Genomic DNA, 22,201 nt, shown 5'->3' with positions numbered 1-22,201 from the left:
GACCTGAAACGCCATATTTGGTCTCTCCCCACACGTGCAGACCTGGAGAGATTCACTGCCAGAGTGGAGAAAGCGTTTACAGCAGACATAGCACAGCTTAAGGCGGACACTAATCACTTGGGGGCTAGATTGGAGTCAGTGGAGCAGAGACTGGATGAGGCCTTGCCAGCCATCTCCATGCTGCAGGACAAGTGTAGTGCCCAAGACCAGAAAATAGAAGCTTTACTCTGCCAATTAGATGACTTTGAGAACCGCAGTAGGAGGGCCAATATTCGCATACACGGCCTGCCGGAAGCCACCGCTCCCAAAGATATTGTCCCTACGCTGGTGGACGTGTTTAGGGAGATCCTGGGTTTGCCTGCAACTGCGGTCATCGAGATTGACCGCGCACATAGGGCCCTGAGACCCCCCTCTCAAGATGTTGATAATCCTAGAGATGTGATATGCAAGCTCCACAAGTACACTCTGAAGGACAGGATCATGCAACAGATGCGTGGAAGGCAGTATTTTGACTTTGATGGGGCTAAATTATCCTTTTACCAAGATATCTCACGACGTACCCTCATGCAGCGCAGAGCCCTTCGCCCGCTGCTGGAAGCTCTGCAAAAAGCAGGTCTAACCTACCGTTGGGGGTTCCCCTTCTACCTCCAAGCATCCAGGAATGGTAAACAAGCCACGCTGCGCACTAAAGATGACCTCCCGCACTTCCTGGATACCCTCGAGCTGGAACCGGTGGATTTTCCTGACTGGAGGGGACTGTCTGAGCACCCCCACCTGCAGCTCCCACAACCATGGACACCAGTTGGCCGTCGGGGTCGCAGGCGTGACCGAAGACGTCCTTCCACTACCTCCCCCCGAGGTTCAGAACCCCCCGGGAACTAACGGACCCTTGACCCTGGTGCCCCCCTTTTTTTTTCTGCTCCCCAGTTGCTAACTGCCCCTTCCTCTGGGGCCTTTTTTCACACCTGTGGCCACTTTTGTAGTTTCTTCCCTGATTGGTCCATGGAGGGCCGTCCTCGTCCTGATGGTGTGGGTTTGGGCACTGTTACACTGCGCAACTATGCAGGCCTTGTTGCTGGGGTTGGGGGCCACAATTGGAGCTGCTGAACTGAACCCGCCTTTGTGGACGAGGTAACGCTGTGGCCTTATCCCCCCTTGCCTGACCCGGACCCCCCCTGATGACTTCCTTGGAATCCTAGTTGCCCACTTGACTTGATTTCTCTTTCACTTATTTTTTTTAATTTTTTAATTTTATTTTTTTTGAGGTTTGCATTCTGTCTCCCCTCCTAATTGAATGTTTTAAGTTCACTGTGCGGTGGTGTGCGGGGGCCGGCCCTGGTGTCCTGCCCTCTCGATGTTGACCTACGTTCCCCCCATAGGTCGTACCTTCCTAGGTACTTTTTCCTTTTTGGAAATGGGAATGGGCCTCGGGGACTCCTCCTCTATGAGGCCGCCCCCGGGGTTCATCCCCTTGTTGTTTTGGTGTGGGGTTTTCTCCCCCATGTTACCATATGTGATATGTGCTGTTTTTTCTGTCTCTCACCATTTCCTTTTCTCTCCTTTTTGCTTTTTCTCTCTTCCTTTTGTCCTCTTCACAGGAACGGCCTCCGGTTCCACTCCCCGCACCGTGCCCGTCTACGTGATAAGACAGCCTCCAGCCGACGGACTCTCTGATGGCGTCACTTAAGGTACTCTCTTATAATGTCCGAGGTCTTTGCTCTCCATGTAAACGTAATAAGCTGTGGTGGGAACTGAAGCGCTCTGGAGCGCAAGTGATCCTTTTACAGGAAACGCATTTTACACCTAGGTCATTGCCCAAACTGCCCACCCATCTGTACAATCAATGGTTTTTGAGTAACTCACCGGACACAAAATCGAGGGGCACGGCTATTGCCATACACAAATCCTGCCCCTTCCAGGTCACAGGGAGCAGAACTGACCCCTTGGGGAGATACGTTTTCCTGAAGGGTTCGGTCATGGGTCAGAAAATCACTGTGGCTACTGTTTACGCCCCCAATTCGGGTCAGCTTTCTTTCCTAGATAGCACTCTAGACAGCCTGGCGGACTTCAGGGAGGGCATTTTGGTCTTGGGAGGTGACTTCAACGTCAGTCCTGACCCGCAGCTCGACATTTCTCATAAACGCCCCTCCCACTCACACGCCTTTCTTAGGCATTTTCGTAAATCCTTGCAGACCCATCGCCTGTTTGACAGCTGGCGTGTACTTCACCCCTCAGATAGGGACTATAGTTATTATTCGAAGGTTCATGACGTATACACCCGTATTGACTTAATCTGCGTTGACCACCTGGCCCTGGAGGTGCTTCAAGCTTCGTCTATTGGGAATCTCACTATATCTGACCATGCCCCCGTGACGACTACGTTGGCCATTGAGCCGGAGACCCGTGGGACCTGGTCGTGGAGGTTGAACGAGTCCCTGTTAGACGATGAGGTGGCGGTCTCGGGCGTCGCGGACGTACTATCTCATTACTTTAGGGAAAATACGACCGAAGGGGTGAGCAAGGGGATGGTTTGGGAGGGACATAAGGCAGTGGTGAGGGGGGAATTGATCTCTCAGGGATCTAGACTTAAAAAAGCCAGGCAGGCTGATTTTGATAGGGTGTTACAGGCTCTTCAAAAGGCGGAACGGGGACATAAGCACACTGGAGACCCGGAGGCTCTGCGGGAGTTGACTGACATAAGGGAGCTATTCTTGCGTTTGCTAGACCGCCAGGCCCGTAGACAATTGCGCTATATGTCACACAAATATTATGAGCATGGCAATAAATGCGGCCGAATGCTAGCTAGAGCTCTTAGGAAGAAGCGTGCGCAAATGCTGGTGCACAAGTTGTGCTTACCCTCGGGTTCAATCGTGGTCAGGTCCTCCCAAATAGCCTCTGGGTTCCAAGACTTCTACGCTGACCTTTATGACCTAAGCTCGACACGCTCCCAGGGGGCCCCTGACTCGAGACTGACGGAAATTCAAGCCTACTTGGCGGCGTCGGGCCTCCCCTCGCTGACGGATGAGCAAAGCTCCCAACTGGAATCCCCTATTACCCCTGCTGAGATAGAGACAACAGTGAAGTCTCTGCCCAACGGTAAGAGCCCTGGCCCCGATGGGTTCTCTAAGGCTTATTATAAACGTTTCCTACCTCTGCTGTCGGAGTCGATGTGTAGCTACTTCAACTCCATAGCAGATGGGAATGCTATCCCTCGAGAGGCGCTGCTGGCCCACATCTCAGTCATCCCCAAGGAAGGGAAAGACCCAACTTTGCCCCAAAGCTATAGGCCCATATCACTCCTTAATGTGGATGTAAAAATTTTAGCAAAGATTTTGGCCACTAGACTGAAACACCTAGTCCCGCTCATTGTCCACCCTGACCAGACTGGGTTTGTTTCGGGCCGTGAAGCCCGGGACAACTCGGTTAGAGCTATACAGCTCATACACTGGGCACGCACTTCTCCCGACTCTCCCCCGTATCTCATTCTTTCTACTGACGCTGAGAAGGCGTTTGATCGGGTGGATTGGACTTATTTGCGAGCTGTACTGGAAACCATGGGCCTCCATACGCACATGCTGACCTGGATCATGGCGTTATATTCAGACCCATGTGCACAAGTCAAGGTCAACGGACTCCTTTCCCCTAGATTCCCGATCAGAAATGGCACGAGACAGGGGTGCCCTCTGTCGCCTATTTTATTTGCCCTGGTGCTGGAGCCATTTCTACGCACCGTACGGGCTAATATTGATATTAAGGGATTGACAGTGGGTCATACAGAGCATAAGCTCTCGGCCTACGCCGATGACGTGCTATTCCACTTGACGGAGCCCCTGATCTCGTTGCCGAATCTGTTGCGGGAACTTAACCACTTTGGGACGCTCTCTAATTTCAAAATTAACTACTCAAAATCGGAAATTCTCCCGATTCAAATACCCCCCTCGCTGGCTGAACGACTGCAGGCTGCCTTCCCGTTTACTTGGACTAAATCATCCCTGAAATATCTAGGAGTCCGGTTGACAGACAGATTTGACACCCTATATGCAGCCAATTTCCCCCCCTTGCTAGCCGCAGTGAAAAACGACCTGGCCACTTGGAACAAGACGGCTTTTACCTGGTTGGGAAGGCTGGCCGTGGTGAAAATGAATATCCTTCCCCGCATCCTATTTTACATGCAGATGATACCTATGTCACTCCCTAGGGTATTTTTTACTCAAGTGTCCTGTCTCATATCGAAATTTATATGGCACGGCCGTAAACCACGAATTGCGCTTAGACTACTAACGCGTCTGAGAGAGGCAGGAGGCCTGGGCTTACCAGATATCCAAAGGTATCACAGAGCAATTATCCTCCAGAGGGTACTCAACTGGCGCTTTCACACTGCCTCCAAGCTCTGGGTTTCCCTGGAGAAGTGTATGGCGGGCAGAAACCTAGCTTATGCCCCGTGGCTGTCCCGGGGAGATAGAGGGCTGTCCGAATTTGCCTCCCCGCTGACAACTCAGACCTTACAAGTCTGGGATCGGCTTAACGCTCGACTGGCCCTGGCCCCCCCCGTGTCCCCATTGGCCCCGTTGGGTGGCTTCCTGTGGTTTCCACCAGGGGAACAGGCGGCTTTCTTTGGTCCGTGGGTTGACGATAGTAACGCTAGCTGTGGTAAACTCTTGCGAGACGGTAAGCTCTTGCCTCTAGAGACACTTAGAGAACGGCACGGGACCTTTCCAATGGACTTCTGGCGTTACCGACAATTACTCCATTTCTTTGCGACACACGGGGACTCAATTCGGGACACCTCCACACTTAAAAACTTTGAACGCCTCTTTATTGAAGAGGAACCGATCCCCCACATGATTTCCGAACTCTATCGCTTGCTCAGCTCTGCGACGTCTACACAGAAACCCATTTTTGTCAGGGCCTGGGAGAGGGACCTGGACTTGACTTTCACTCCTAGCCAACTGACGCAACTGTACCAATTTACCAGGTCCAGCTCTATTGACTCCAAGACCCAGGAAACCAATTATAAATTGTTGTCGCGTTGGTACCGGGTGCCAGCAGATTTAGCTAGGATCTACCCATCCACGTCGGACCGGTGCTGGAGAGGATGTGGCCACAGAGGTACACTCCTGCATATCTGGTGGGACTGTCCAGTGATCAGGCCTTTCTGGTTAGACATACAGTCCCAGATCAAGGCAATTCTAGACCTGGATGTCCCCCTCTCCCCGATCCACTTTCTGTTGCACATTCCTCCCCTGCCGGCGAGCCAGTACAGGCGCAGTCTATTGCCCCACCTTTTGAACGCAGCGAAGCGGCTACTTCCAATATACTGGAAGCGCCCGCAGGTTCCCAGCAGGGAGGAATGGATCCGCAAGGTTGGTGAGATACGGGAGGCGGAGGACTGGATCGCCACCTGCAGGAATACCCGGGAGCGGTTTTCCGGCACCTGGTCGGCCTGGGCGGCGTACACCTCGGACCCGGGATATGTCACTTCCAGTCTGGATGTGGCATTGTTGGAGTTAGCAGACCCCTCACTTAAGCAAAGACCTCGGACCCTGTAGTTAACTGCGGTGCCCTCGGCCGGATGGCTTGGACCTCATTGGGTGGCCCTTTCTCCCTTGGTTTGTTTTTTCAGCTGATGCGGAATGCAGGATGGACGGAGGCAAATGGTGCGGGGGGGAGCCGGACGCTTGACCTCAGGTATGTTCACTCTGATCCTAACCCCTCCCTACTTCTTCTTCTTCTTCCTCTTCTTCTCTTTCTCTCTTCCCCTCTCGCTCTCTTTCACTTGTCTTCTCTGCTCTATTCCTTTCCGCTTTTCTCCTAGTGATCTAATGACATTGAGTGACCTGGTGGGTGATGTGTCGGGGGAGGGGTGAGCGCGGGAGGTCCCGGCTGGCTGTACGGACTCGATGTCCCATTGCCGGGGGGCAGCTTGACCCCCTTTGGGGTCGGGCACTTGTTTTGCCACCTCGGGATGGGCGCGTCGACCACGGTGGGGGTCGGTCGGATTTGTTGCGTGTGGGAAGGTATGTCGGAGGTCCATGGAGACCCCCCTTCCCTCGTGCGCGCTCGGCCGATCTACCTCTCATCTGGCATACTGTTTACTGTTTAGTTGTTGTCCAGTGGACCAGCTGGTTTGGCCTCCGGTCCTTGACCCTTCCTCGGCGGTTGCCCATTCTATCCACCGCTGTGAGACCTTAGATGTTCCACCCCCACGCCTGAATTTTTTTTTCTCTATTTAGTTTTATTGGTTGTGTTTTATGCGTTGGGGTGGCCTCCACTTTTGCCTCGCTGCCCGGCCCCTGGGCCTTAGCGACATTATTTAGAATAATTGGGTCTCGATGTGCCTATACATTTCATTGTGTCTCAATGTCTAATTTGTCAATTTGTCAATTTGTTTTTTATGTTATGTTGGAAAATGAACGGCTTATTGTTTGCTGCAAAATGCTCCTGACAACATGTGTTGTGCTGTACTATAATGCCGTTCACAAATAAAGATTATACAAAAAAAAAAAAGAAGTGGCAAACCAACCCAGAACAAAAAAAAAGGCCCATGGTGAAGTATGTCAAAGTTAAAACAAATTTAATAAAAAAAAATGCGCTTACATGCATATAATAAAAACAGGCAGTGATATTTTGCATCCAAACAGGCAGGGGGGACAGACTCACGTCACTTCTGGTCACGTGCAATGTTCCCTTACGAGTGTCGTCATGTCACATGCCTTCATCAGAGGAATCCCCTGATGCGCATATTTTTTTATTAAATTCGTTTTAACTTTGACATACTTCACCATGGGCCTTTTCTTTGTTCTGGGTTGGTTTGCCACTTCTGATTCGTTTTCTTGGAGCCTTCATTTTATTGAAGCCCACCACAGTCAGAGTCTGGAAACAATTATACAGAAGCCACCACTAGCCGCAGTAGCTGTCATTCAGCCATTGAAAGCTGTTTTTTTTTTCTTCTTAAAGGTGCTATACAAATCCTGAATAATAATATTATTACATTTTTGTTTTTGGGTTTATCACCGCTTGAATTGAAGATTGTATACAAAACAAACCTATAATGTAAATATAAAAAAAAAAAAAGGTTTGAGGCCCCTTATAAATAGAGGTTAAAATCTTAATAGGCAAGAGGGAATAATGCTAAATCCATAAGGGCAAAAACACAAACGAGGAAGACAAAAACACCCTTAAAGTGGTATTAAAGGTTCAGCTTTTTATAAAAACCAAAAAAAGTTATACTTGTCTGTTCTGTGTAAGATTTTGCACAGAGCAGCCCTGATCCTCCTCTTCTCAGGTCCCCCGCTGATGCTCCTGGCTCCTCCTCCTTGACCAGTGCAACCACTAGCAAGCTGCTTGTTATGGGGGCACTGGTGCATACTCGCTCCCAAACACTGCTCTATATGTTCATGGCTTAGCCCAACCCCCGCTCTGCCCCCCTACCCCAATGACTGTCTCAGCCAATGAGGAAAGGGAGTCCTGGGACAGACGAGTCTCTCATGCACTTTTGCTGGACCAAGAGGGGGCTCAGGTGAGTATAAGGGGGGCTGTGGGGGGAGCAGCACAAACCTTAAGCCTGTACAACCTCTTTAAGAGAAAATAATCTACCATATAAAAAGTAAATAAAGCATTACGAAATACCTTGCAGGCAAATTCTAGAAGTTAAAATGTTATCCTTGACACGATAAGGAAAACAGAAAGACAGACATTTAAGGCATCGGGGGAATTATTTCATTTCTGTAGTATAATTTTAGTATTAAAGACATAAAAGTGGCAGAATAATGATTCCAGTGTTGTGCTACAGGCCGGTGGAGTTGGACGATGTTGCTGTATAAAAAAGGTCTAGACCAGATAGGGACTGTCCACTTTTAATTGGAAATCGCACTTTAGGCAAAGAAAACAGCAATAAAAACTATTATTTTTAAAACACACCCTGATTAAAACTTTTGACCTCTGAGTTTAATAATTTAAAATGAAAATAGTATGGGATGAGTTGTTTGTTAGTTTTAGACCCTACCCCTGTATGGACTTCTTTTTGTCCTTTTTGCCTGTTGCTCACCCATGCACTAAGTGCAGAAAATCTGTTGTGTAAACTATGTTTGAGCGATTGTGGGATAGAAAGAAGCATCTGGGAGCCAGACTTTTCCTGTATTAGATGCCAAGAACTGTATTTCCGTTTTTAAAAGTGCACGAGAGTCAGATGACCGTCCCTTGCTAGTCATGTTCTATAAATTACCTTCTCATGCATTGCCTTCAACTGGGCCAAGTTTATATCACTTACCTAACTATTCTGTGTAAATCTCCATGTCTCTGTGTACATAGAGGGAATTACATTTTGAAACTAAGCACAGCTTGTAAATGCTTCACATTTTTGTACTATTTGGAGGATGAAGCACTCTGCTCTGTTCTATTTCAGCGTGTCATGCAGCTAAAATATACAAAAATAAGTTAAACGTGCTTTATTTATATACTGATCATTTTTAAACCAGCATGTTGTGGAGCTGGTGATACATTTTACTACAGGAATATAATGATTCATCAAGGATAAAGTACAGAGCTTTTATAATCCGTAGAGTTTAAAAATATTTTAAGGTCCTTACCAGACCCACAATATAGAAGACTGTAATATGCTTTTGTAAAATAATGGTGCCTGGTTCTGCTTTTTCTATTGATACTCTATTACAAGGTAGCCTCCCAATGACAGAAATAAAGTCAACAATATGCATTAACACATTTAAAGTTCAATTAAAGTTACGCTAAACTGGTTTAAAACAAATAAATAAAATAATTCAAGTATGTATTCTGAACTTAAAAAAGTATTGCTCTCGAAATCTCCAAATTCATTTTTTTTTATTTGTTTGCTGCTGTGATCTGACTTTCTGTTAGGGGGTGGCTACATTTGTTTTCTATGGTCCCACTGTATGTAGGAATAGGGCCATCCTCCTTTGCCTGCTCCTGACATAGGGGCTACAGACTATGAGGCTGGTAGTGTGCATAGAGCAGTAAACATTACCGCAATTAAAGTGTACTGCTTGTTCCAAACAAAGGGAAGTAAAGGGAAAAGGAGATCTCTATGATTGAGCCACATGGGGGGGGGGGGTGAAACATGTCAGAAGAGTGTAGTCGGGACTTGCTTGGGCTGAAGCTTTCTGTATAATGGCACTGTCTGGGCCTCCGGTGCACGGTCTTTTTGCCTTATGTCTTCTGATTTTCTTCTGCTAGCCTGGATTAGCTTTTTTGAACACTGGCACAGCTTTCGTGCTTTAGACTGCAGGAGGTTTTGTAATGCCTTGAGTGGTGCAGCCAAGTTCTTTGCATTTGGGTCACAGGGAAAAAGGAGAGGTTTGGGAGCTCATGGAGGATGTTACAAGAAAGAAGAAAAACACAGAAACAATTTCTTCATAAACATATCACAGGGTCATTAAGTAGTGGATGGGTATGGACTGTTTTTGATATATAAGGATACAGTATCCACAAAAGTGAGTACACCCCTCCCATTTTTGTAGATATTTTATTCTATCTTTTCATGTGATAATACTGAAGAAATTACACTTTGCTACAATGTAAAGTAGTGAGTGTACAGCTTGTGCACTCAACTTCTTTGATCGACTATGGCAATTAAGGCCGTTCTGAGCAGAACCTGTCCTGTTAAACCGCTGTATGGTCTTGGGCACCGTGCTGCAGCTCAGTTTCAGGGTCTTGGCAATCTTCTTATAGCCTAGACCATCTTTATGTAGAGCAACAATTCTTTTTTTCAGATACTCAGAGAGTTCTTTGCCATGAGGTGCCATGTTGAAATTCCAGTGACCAGTATGAGAGAGTGAGAGCGATAACACCAAATTTAACACACCTGCTCCCCATTCCCACCAAAATGTGTTGAGTTATTTTGAGGGGACAGCAAATTTACACTGTTATTCAAGCTGTACACTTAGTAATTTCTTCAGTATTGTTACATGAAAAGATATAATAAAATATTTACAAAAATGTGAGAGGTGTACTAACTTTTGTGAGATACTGTAGGTGTCCCATGTGCAAGAGGCCTTAGGCTGGCAGAGGACTGAAGAGAGTGGAGTAGAATTGAAGGTGATACCCGATGCACACGATGCGGATGCCACACAATTGTATTTTCGCATCTGCAGCAAAAAGGATCACCATCTCAATCTAGAGACATGTCTCTCTTTGATAGAGAACTGGATGCCAACTCAACGGTTCGAAAACAGAGCTTCTCCTGTTTCACGCCAATCGGAAGAATCAACCAGCAACAGCCTGGATACCTCCGCCCATTCTGGGCAAAATCATCACCCCTAGCACCAAAGTCAAAAGTCTCGGAGTCATCTTCGACACCAACATGACAATGGACGCACAAATAGGGTCAGTAGTCAGCGGATCGCACCATCTGCTACGCCTACTACGCAGACTTATTCCATTTATTCCTAAAGAAGACATAGCAGTCGTGGTGGGAACAATTGTTAACTCCAGACTGGACTATGCAAATGCCCTTTACCTCGGACTCCCAAAGTACCAAATCACGCGCCTGCAGGTCATTCAGAATACGGCCGCGCGACTTGTAACTGGGAAAAAAACATGGGAATCAATCTCCCCATCACTGAGAAGCCTTCACTGGCTACCAGTGAAAGACAGAATCACCTTCAAAGCACTCTGTCTAACGCATAAATGTATTTGGGGAAATGCCCCCCGATACCTATGCGAAAAAATAAAAGCCTACAACCCCAATCGCGTTCTGCGATCCTCCAACCAAAATTTACTCCACATCCCCAAAACCAGATACAAGTCCAAAGGAGAAAGAAGATTCGCTGTCCAAGGCCCGCGACTTTGGAACACTTTACCAACCTCCATTCGGTTGGAGGAGAACCATTTGGCCTTTAGGAGAAAGATCAAAACCCATATCTTCTGAGCTCAAGGGAGAAGTGCTCAAACAAGCGCCCAGAGGCGATTCAGTTCGCATGTGTAGCGCTATATACGTTTTTCACTCACTCACTCACTCACAAAAGTATTTTGTGAGCTATGCAAATAACTGTAAATTCTGAGTTAATATAATTTAGTTATCCTAAATGTGATTGGGCATTTGGAGTGATCATAGGATGAGGGGTAGCTATTCCCTTAGAAAATCCTTCTTCAAGTGTATAAGCACTCTTTAGTCTAAATCTTTTCAACAGGCCTAAATATGAGATATTACTTAAATATTTTTTTACTTATCAAAAGATAAGAGTTGATGTTTATGTCTTATGTTCTTTCTTTCTTTAAAGCGGATCTCCCGCGGCTCTATCGTTTTTTTTTTTTTTGCAAATTAAAATGTGTATTAGCACTGCAGTGCTAAACTCACCTATACGGTTTTCGTCCGCCCCTCCGCTGTTATTTCAGCCATAATAAACACTTATATTCTCCTTGACGTCCCGTGGCCATCTTGGCTTTGGGCGCTCGAATCCAGCAAGGAGCGACTTCCTATTTGCGGTGGATGCTGTCCCAGCATCCACCGCTGCATGCGCACTGGCGAATGTGCCCGACGGCTGCAATGGAGAAGTTTAAAACGCCTGCCCCTTCCTTTGTTGACATCGGCGTCACTTCCTCCAAAATGAAGTCGCGCGATGTCTCATAAGAGCCGAATGTTACCAGCTCTGAGAATAGCTCCCAGCAGGCACAGCGCGGCGCAGGAAACGCCGAAAAACCCGTCAAAAACCCGAGGGGGGGCAGACCGGAACCACTGCTCAAATACAAGGTACAGATTTCACAATTAAAATGTAAATAGCCGATTCAGGCTTAGATTGGAGCGGTACTAAGATGGAGGGCTAGTGTAAATGAGGGTGGAGATCCGCTTTAAGCCCTGGTTCACATTGGTATGATTTAACATACCATTTGACATTAAAGTGTACAGAACAAGAATCATGGCCTATTTAAAAAAAAAAAATTGTACTATAAAACATTTATTTGGTAATACTTTGTAACCAGCCTATGAAACACAAACTTGACTTACAGTGTATGTCCTGTCAAACCCTTTTTTGTTATTTGTTATTTTGTTATTGGATTAAATCTCCTGATGGGTTTACACTGCTATTTTGGCTTTTGTGAGAGATATTTTCCCTTATACCTTGTCTTTTCGACTATGTTTAGGCAGACACAGAGTGTGTCAGCAACACAGTCAGATATAAAATGTGTTTCCTTTTTTTGGCCTCCAGATTTACCCCCTTCATGACCAGGCCACTTTTTTTGCGATAAGACACTGCATTACTTTAGCTGACAATTGTCGTGCAAGACTGAACCCATATAAAATAATGTCGTATTTTTTCACCCACAAATAGAGATTTATTTTGGTAGTATTTAAAACACCTCTGCGTTTTTTTTCCCCCCGCTATAAACAAAAAAGACCGAAAATTTTGAAAAAAACAATATTTTTTACTTATTTAAAATATATACAATAAATTAAAAAAAATTTAGACCAATTTGTATTCTGCTACCTGTTTTTGGTAAAAACAAAAACCCAACAAGCGTATATTAATTGGTTTACGTGAATGTTACAGCATCCCCAAATTATGGGGTATATATTGGATTCTTTTTTTTCATATACTATTAAAGGAGGCGATCAGCAACTTATAGCGGGACTGCGATATAACAGCATACAATCGGACACTAATGCCGCGTACACGCGTTCGGTTCGTCTGATGAAAACGGACCGTTTTCATCAGACGAACCGAATGTGTGTGAACCCCATCGTTTTTTTTATTCATCGGTGAAAAAACTAGGAACTTGTTTTAAAATTATCTGATGGTTAAAAAAACGATAGAAAAAAACGATCGTCCGTGGGCACGTCCATCGTTTAAAAATCCACGCATGCTCAGAATCAAGTCGACGCATTCTTGGAAGCATTGAACTTCATTTTTCTCAGCACGTCGTTGTTTTTTACGTCACCGCGTTCTGACACGATCGTTTTTTTAACTGATGGTGTGTAGGCAAGACTGATGAAAGTCAGCTTCATCGGATATCTGATGAAAAAATCCATCAGACCGCATTCATCGGATGAACCGATCGTGTGTACAGGGCATAACTGATATTTTTGACAATTTGCGGGAACCAGTGACCCGAAGCTGTGTCACAGCTCCCGATCCCCGCTCTATAATGAGCAATCGCGGGTGCCCGGTGGCGATCGCGCCTGCCAGGCACGCGCACGGGAGTCGGGGGCGAGCGGGGGGTGCGCGTGGGCGCCTCCGGCTGCGCGCGCGTGCCCCTATTGGCTGATGGGCGAGGTGACGTATAGCTACGTGCTCGCGCCCAGCAGAGCCGACCCGCCGCCGTATAACTGCGGCGGCTGGTCGGCAAGCAGTTAAAGCAGTATTAACCCTAAAACCAGAAATATATATATTGCAGTTTACCAATCCTTAGATGTGATGGTTGTAATTTTTTATTTTCTTAGGCTATTTCCTCTGTTTTCTCCTGGTGATCTGGCCAGTAACACTGTATTAAGGCTCATACACACGGTAGGACATCCAACAAAATTTCCCTTGGATTTTTGTCTTAATTGATTTGTCCGATCACACCCATAGCATACACACGCTCGGACTTTTCTGCAAACGTTTCTAACACTTTCCCAACATCACGTGGCTTTACTTGCTCTTTACCGCCACCCTTTGGTTAACTTCTGCTATTGTTGGTTGAGTTTAACATTGGTTCTGAGCATGCGCATTTGTACTTTGTCCAAAAGTCCGATGGTTTTCTGTACACACGGTCGCACTTTGCACAATCGGACTTTTCGGAACAGAAAGTTGGTCCGTTCACAGACCCAACTTTTTGTCCGATTGAAGCCAAAAAAGTTGGTCCGATGGAACGTACACACGGTCGGACAAATACGAAAAGTGCCGGATTTTGAAGTTGGTTGGGCAAAAGTCCGACCGTGTGTACGGGGCTTTAGAGTGCAACCACTCAGGAGGAATAAACACAGGGAAACCTTTGGCCAGCAGCATTGCTAGTCTGGTGGAAGGGGGTCGTTAGAAACACTAGCAGATTTAAATACACTAACGATTCAAAGCCAAACTCCAGCTAATACTTTTTGGGATAAAGGTTTGACATAAATAATAAAAGCTTACCATTGTAAGCACCCCTGTCAGTGATAAATGATTTCTCTCATCTCCGTAACTGATACATTCTGCTGGAGAGCCTGTTCTTTTAAATAACAGACTGGTTAGTCTATTAGATGAAAATTGAAGAAAGTAAAAATAAAACAAATGCAGCGATCACAAGCTGCAATATAATACGTTTTTCTTTTGGCTTTAATACCGCTTTAAGTACACATAAAAAAGCAGGGTCTTAGTGCCATCATACCTAATCTGAAATAAATATTGTGGCATTAGGTTTGACAATAGTCAATAATATGTATAATATGCCATAATATAAACCTTATTTAAAAGTGGTATGCAAACGTAACACTTTAACCAGGTTATCTATCAGGAAATCTTAATCCCGGCTGTTAGGTGTAAAGCATGGCTGTAAATCTAGTGTTTATTCTTTGGAGTGAATAGTGGAACATTATTCAATATAATGAATGGTTTTGATGTTTGGTAATGAATGTGTAAATCTCACCTACTGAATTATAAGTTCTTCCTTCCACTTACTTTATCTAAGATTTACTCCGGAGAATTTCAAGTGTTTATTAGCATTACTGTACCATATATTATACAGACATTTAGTTATAAGATAGGCCATTCTTTTTTTAAATCCCCAGCATTATTCATCTTAAAAAATACAAGGCAATGGCTAAAAACCAACTTCATCTAACATTAGAAACTGGACTGACTGTTTTCAGCAGTGCATAAAAATGTTTTAACGGCACTATCTGCTTTCTTTTTACTAAAAGTGGGCCCTTAAGGCTGTGTTTCCACTTGGCGAATTGGATGTAAGTTTCTACTCATCCAATTCGCATGACAGGAAAGTGTGACTGGCTCTCAATGGAGCCGATTCACATACCTCCAGGGTGGCCACAGGTCAAACAAAATTATCATAAAACACGCCCCCTCAGCCTATTTTGAATTAGGCGCGCTTGCGCCTGCCGCATTTACGCTACGCCGGCGTAAGTTAGGAGGCAAGTACTTTGAGAATACAGTACTTGCCTCTCTGACTTAAGGCGGCGTAGCGTAAATACGATACGCTACGCTGCCTTAAAGTTGCGCGGGGCTACCTGAATCTAGCTATAAGTGTACTATGTACTTTTAAGCCCTCTACACACGATCGGTTTGTCCGATGAAAACAGACCGATGGACTGTTTTCATCGGACAAACCGATCGTGTGTGGGCCCCATCGGTTTGTTTTCCATCTGTGAAAAAAAATAGAACATGTTTTAAATTTTTCCTATGGATAAAAAAACAATAAAAAAAAACGATCGTCTGTGTGGAAGTCCATCGGTCAAAAATCCACGCATGCTCAGAATCAAGTCGACGCATGCTCGGAAGCATTGAACTTCATTTTTCTCAGCACGTCGTAGTGTTTTACGTCACCGCATTTTGGCACGGTCGGATTTTTGACTGATGGTGTGTAGGCAAGACTGATGAAAGTCAGCTTCATTGGATATCCATTGAAAACATCCATCGGATTTGAATCCATCAGATATCCGATTGTGTGTACGAGGCTTTAGCGTATTTGCCCATAGTGGGCTCCTGATGTCCTTCCCTAGCATCCCTGACAGGTCCCATACTGCCAAGCTCCTCTTCATGTGTCCTGATCATTGCCACATGTCATGTTCTTGAGGCTTCTCATTGTTGGGTCTTGCTCCCACCATGCACCCTCACCATAACTACTATTTATACCAATGGAAATTTCATAGTCTGCTGGGAGTACAACAGACAGTTTTTAAGAAGAGGCTGAGCAGAGCTGAGCCGGCCACATAGCAAACATTTTGGCATAGTGAGAACTTCAGAGATGCCAGGGTAGGTCATCAGGGGGCACAGAAAGTTTACAAAAAGTGTATTTATCTTTAAAACTGGTCTATCCACACTTTATTTATGTTAGCCTACCATCTCATCAAGCTTTTTTTTGTGGTTTTTGCTTGACCATTTACCCTACATAATAAACTATACGAATGTGGAAGCCTTTTCAAGTCCCATTTCATGCTCAAGTAAGTTTAATAAATGATGCACAACAGTAGCCATCACAGGGTGAGATAAAGCAGGTTGGGAGTACTCTGCTCCTCAGATTCTTCTGTTAGATAAACTCTCTGAAAGTTCAGGTTCAGTCATTTATGTGTATACAACAATGAGTAATACTACATAGAATACTACATTACATACAAACGTGAATATTTACATGAACAAAGTCATGAACAGTAATCTAGAGCAACCAATCTCATCAGGTTTAGATATATAGAGTAAATAGATATAAAATATCAGTAATTTGTTGTTTTGAGTATACTGTGCAACTTGTTGGTAAGGTCCATGCTGTAGTTTCCATATGTCATGTTGTTGCATTTCACAATTTTTATTTAAACTATTATCAAATATTTAATGTATGTAACAGCTGGATTTTCTGTATGCATTTCCCTATCTATCTATCTATCTATCTATCTATCTATCTATCTATCTATCTATCTATCTATCTATCTATCTATCTATCTATCTATCTATCTATCTATCTATCTATCTGTCTGTCAGCAGCTTGTGTATCCATTTGGCTGCGCGGACAGTGTGCGTGGAATAATAAGTTAATTTGTTAAGGAGTTCCACATTGCAGCTGAGAGGCATGTAAATACAAGCTGCTTATTTAAAGAATCTTCCAGACTTTCAGTACAATTTCCATGGAAACCATCTAATGAAAAACACCACAACCATCTGTGCATTTTGACAGATATTTTCTTTTCTATGGTAGAGCTGTACTATTATTTTCACTTGTTCATATTTATGTGTTTCTACATATACAAATGCACACACATACAGCCATGCACATGGCATTTCACATCTTATTTTGTAAATATAACACAGTGTGATTACAGTATATATTGCGCAGCGATTGAAAACAAAAGGAATTCCTATAGTACAAAGACATGCATGATCAATAAAACTGTGCAAAATTATGTAAATGTGAATTCACCCAAAAAAAAAGTCCATATAGTACTTCATAGAAAAAAAAAGTTAATAAAGGTGAAGTTATGCTCTGACCTTTGACCACTGAAAAAGTGTCCAAAAACTCCAAAGAAAACAGTGCCTCTGTGCTTACCAGATTAAAATATTTACTGAACTTTATGATATGGCATTCAAAGGGTTAATGGCTCCAATAGATTATATGCCTCACAACAACCAGACATCTCTCAGCATCACACAGCCCCACAGCAGATCTCATAAATCCATCACATAATCATAATGGAAAAGAAAGCAATCTCCATAGGGCTATAACATTTAAGAAAAATAATTATTTTAAAAACGGAGTGCGTTTTTATAAAGTCTTGTATTATAACAGCATCCACAAATAGTCCTGTATGGCAAACACTATCAGATCCGTGACCAGAAGTTGTGCATGGTGAAATCATGTCCGTAGGCCCCGCCCCAACGGACTGCCCTCTGATGATGCTGTCTGCGGCCGAATGATAACATGTGATCAACTTACTAACCAAATAGTGATAGCTGCTCTTCTTTGCCAATCTATTCATTGGCTTCCCCTACTCCGCCATATAAAATTAAAAATACTAACCGCAGGGCTCAAAATTTCAAGTCCTGAGCTACTAGCCAGGCTTCATCCAACCCCTACTCTGCACCGCCCCTAATTCCGCCCCTAAACACACCCTCATGAATTATATCATGAAATGACACTTAATTATGCAGAATTAAGTTATAAAAATAAATATTAACAACTTTATCAGTGCCCATCAGTGCAGCCTCACCTGTGCCCAACAATGCAGCCTCATATGTGCTCATCAGTGAAACTTCACCTATGCTCATCAATGCAGCCTTACCTGTGCTCATCAATGCAACCTCACCTGTGCTCATCAATGAAACCTTAATCTGTGCTCATCACAGGAAGAGGATCATCAGAGCAGGGAACATTGCTGTAACAGCTTACATTTGAATTGCTGCGTGTCAGTGTTCCCCGCGCTCGCCTCACATACAGCCCCGCCTCCCTGCCCGGGTGCTTTGATATATGTCACATGTCCTGGCATTGGACGGGTGTTCTGTTTATCAAAGTACCCGGGCCTGGAGGTGGGGCTGTATGTGACAGGAAGTGTGGGGAACACTGACACTCATCAATTCAAATGTAAACTGCTACAGCGATGTTCCCCGCTCTGATGATCCAGCCACCTGCTCTCCTATCCCTTCTCCTCAGCGATCACTGAGAGAACGGTTCCCTTTCAACCCTGCTTGTCGTCTGTGCTCTCCCCCCCCCCCCTGCTCTGAAGCAGCAGACGCTCGCCAGCCATAATTTTCCAGTCGCAAAATGCTAGTAGGCGAGTGGAAGATTTGAGGGCTGCTAACCACAACATACCACATACAAGGCCATCCACAACATCGCCCCCAGCTACATCACCAACCTCATCTGCAGATATTGCCCAAATCGTACTCTCCACTCCTCCCAGGACCTCCTGTTCTCTAGCTCCCTTGTTACCTCCTCCCATGCTCACCTCCAGGACTTCTCCAGAGCCTCTCCCATCCTATGGAACTCCCTGTCCCAGTATGTCCGGTCAGCCCTTACCATGTCTGCCTTTAGGTGATCCCTGAAAACTCACTTATTCAGGGAAACCTACCCCATCTCCACCTAAGAACTGTACCGGAGTCACCTCCATCAGATCATCCCCTGCAGCTATTGCCTTTTGTACCAACTCCCCCTCCCTTTAGATTGTAAGCTTCATGAGCAGGGGCCTCCTATTTCTTCTGAATTAAACTGTATTGTAATTGTACTGTACCCCCTCTATGTTTTAAAACACTGCGCAAACTGTTGGCGCTATATAAATCCTGTATAATATTAATAATAATGTTATCGCTGTGACCAATCTGTGACCAATCACAGCAGATTACATGACAATTCGGCACAATGAATGGCTTCCGTTCATGCCATTCATTGTGTACTATTGTGTTTATCCCTGTGATTGGTCACAGTGATCACAAGGTACGGACAGGACCAATCACAGCCCATCTGTACCATGTGATTAGCTGTGGCCAATTACAGCTAATCACAATAGTAAATACTAAAGGAAGAGGAGGGGTTAACTTTAGAGGTAACCACTATGTTTCCAAGTTGGAAAAAAGTGCTCACAAATGTATAAAATTCACATTTTGGAAAAATATCAAACATCATCATAAAAACATTTTAAAGTATGCGCATGCTATCAAGATATGTATCTTTCCCATATATAAAAGGAAACCACAGACAAATTATACAGAGAAACCTGTGCAAATTGGCCCACAAATCAATCACTAGTCGAGTGAAACATAAATATATAATGATCTTCCATATGTAGGAGGGCCAACTGCAGAGTCAACACCAATGGATCACTGCGCATTTCGTCAACAGCTTCTTCAGAGGAATCCTATTGGGACACGGTCATAACAAGAGGCATGGAGTACCTAATCCATAACACGGGAGGGGAGGAAGGGACATGCAGCCAGCCGAAAAAAAAGGCTGTGGTGTGATGCAGCCAAATGACAGGGGTCCACCCAGGGTCAAGCTTGTAGATATGAGGGCCGCAAAAAAATATTAAAAATTATATTGTAGAGAGCGGGTCAAAATATATATCACCTGAGTTGATAATTCATTGGTTCACTGGTTCCCTGGTGAATGGGGCTCTGTGAATTGACTTCTGCCGATTCTGGCCCTTGCATGGGGAGAACACACTGTGCACACTCAAAATTTTCAGTCTTTTTTAATTTGCTTAGCAAAAAACAGCCCAGTGGTAATACAGGGCACTTTCACCCCCTTCCTGCCCAGGCCAATTTTCAGCTTTTAGGGCTGTCGCACTTTGAATGACAATTGCGCAGTCATGCAACACTGTACCCCCCAAAAAAATAAATTATATATTTTTTAACATAGATAGAGCTTTCTTTTTTTTTTTTTGTTTGCTAAACAAACGAAAAAAGACTGTTCACATCAGTGAAGGAGAAAATTTTATTTTTTAGGGCACTGTACATAGCTCATAACACATGACTATAAAACGCTTCCACAGTGTGCACTTTTGAATGCATATACCTAGAGAAGTATAAAGTCACAGAAGGAAGGATTAGACAGCTTCAATCCATTGTCATGTGCTGCTTGTGTCTTTTGTTTTTAAAGGCATGTGACTTGCTATCATCATTATCTACATCCCATTGATTCTAAGTGACCAGAGATGTGCCTCCTTGAAGCAACATAAAAAAAGTTATGTGGGTTCCATTTGTGAAAGTTGTCAATCTCACTGACAATTTCCCAAGAAAGGCCAAAGATTGATGGGATAGAGGAAATCAGTGAATATGTCACTGTGAGAGTAACAGATTAAGTCATGTTGGCAGGTTGCTGTGAAAATGTTTGCGTAGCAGAAGTTTGTCCATGTACCTGTTGTGTTGCCTACTTCCCCTCTATTGTATAGATTGGTGCAGAGGAAGCCAAGTATTGTACTCCTCAAACAACGGTAAACAACTTAAAATTATTTTGTAAGTGTTAGCATGTTATTCCAGTTCAGTTATTTTGACATTTGCATTTTCTCAACTTGCGTTATTTATGTCTGACATGATAGCATCACACATTTCCAATTATGAACAAAAGTTGTAACTTGTAAAATCAAACAATCTTTATTTCAGAGGACGAAAGTCAACAGATCGTAACTGAGATCCAAAAACCTCTCAAGGCACCCATAAGCCAGACTCCTCCAAGCAATGTCTCAGGTAATTACTGTTGTGTTAATTTGTCGGTGTTATTTATTCACATCTCGAAAAGTTGTCTGTTGTCTGTTTTGGGCTAGATGTTCAGTGGCAGCTAAGCTACTTAGAACCATTTAGGATGCAGGAAACACACTTGAGAAGGATTTCTAAAGTAAGCCAGTTTATACTAGGCATTCCTTCCTGAATTACTTTGTAATGACTCAATTAGCTTTCATTTCTGCACAAAGGAGATTTAGTTGCATAAATTAGCTTATCATCATTGAGGAAGTGTCACAGCTAAAGGACAGTTTATAGATACAACATGCAGTTGCTGTCACACCTATGAGAATGTAATATAGACATCTGTGTATACTTTGTGCTTGAACAGAACAGACTTCTGCCATTCAAAGGCTGACAGGGGACAACAAGTAACCCAAGGGACTGGCAATGTAGACATCTGTGAAAAGGTCAACTTGACACAGGCTCTGACAATCGACCTGCAGGTCTGTCTTCTTTGATAAAAATCAGATAAACCTAAGACCACTAATTGATCTGCAGCCTGTTTAAATGTTGGCCATGCATATCTTCATTGAATATGATTATAGCGGAGAACAATCGAATTAGAGAAGAGAAGCCCGACTCCTGGTACAACCATAGCATGGAAATGAGAAGAATAAACACCTAGACATAGAGAGGTCCGCAACAGAAGTCTACCGTATTATCCAGGCTGCAAAAGTCTTCAAGTAAACCAACTAGACCGAAAAGAAAATATTTTTATTTAAAGAGCCTGTCACACTCAAACTATAATAGGAGAGTTTGCCTAAAAACCTGAAAAATTCCCCAGAGCCATAGGAACAGTGTTGTAGAGTTCATGGGTTTGACAAAATTTTAGGTCTGTCCTATAATAAAATAATTTTGTCTCCAATGAGACCCCCTTTGGCTGGTATTGGAACGGGAATTTATCCTACCTCATGGCCTATAGTTCTCCAGTGTTGACATTGATGGAAGAAACAGCATAAGGATCTCTACCCTTTTTCAGCTTCCCTAATGTCCATACTGGAGAGGTGGGGCTTTTCTTACAAGTAAAGCGTATTATTGGTCACAGAGGTGACATTTAAAGTGTTGCGTAATGGTCATTCAGCATAATGATGAACACAGTAACATGTGTCAGTGATGCCTAGCAATATTATGGTATTGTGCATTGGAAAACAGTTAGATCATATATACAGTGGGTATAGAAAACATTCACCCCCTTAAAATAATCACATTTTGTTGTTTTGCATCCTGAAATGAAGACAGACACAGTTTGTGTTTTATCCAGCTGTATTTACTCAGTGCAACGTATGCAACATATAACATCCAAGTGAAAGATATAACAGCAACATGTAAAAAAAGAA

General features: G+C 44.0%; 1 protein-coding gene across 1 annotated transcript in view; it reads left to right on the top strand.

Annotated features, from left to right (window-relative positions):
• The window catches only part of SKAP2 (src kinase associated phosphoprotein 2), a 376,072-nt gene that overhangs the window by 282,692 nt on the left and 71,179 nt on the right, over window positions 1-22,201 (top strand). Inside the window, exon 10 of the mRNA XM_040352898.1 lies at window positions 20,745-20,828. Coding sequence (XP_040208832.1) covers window positions 20,745-20,828 — 84 coding nt within the window. The remainder of the gene's footprint in view (window positions 1-20,744; window positions 20,829-22,201) is intronic.

The sequence above is a fragment of the Rana temporaria genome, chromosome 5, assembly GCF_905171775.1.
Source record: "Rana temporaria chromosome 5, aRanTem1.1, whole genome shotgun sequence".
Classification (NCBI taxonomy): domain Eukaryota; kingdom Metazoa; phylum Chordata; class Amphibia; order Anura; family Ranidae; genus Rana; species Rana temporaria.
This window is presented reverse-complemented; position numbering and strand designations above follow the sequence as displayed.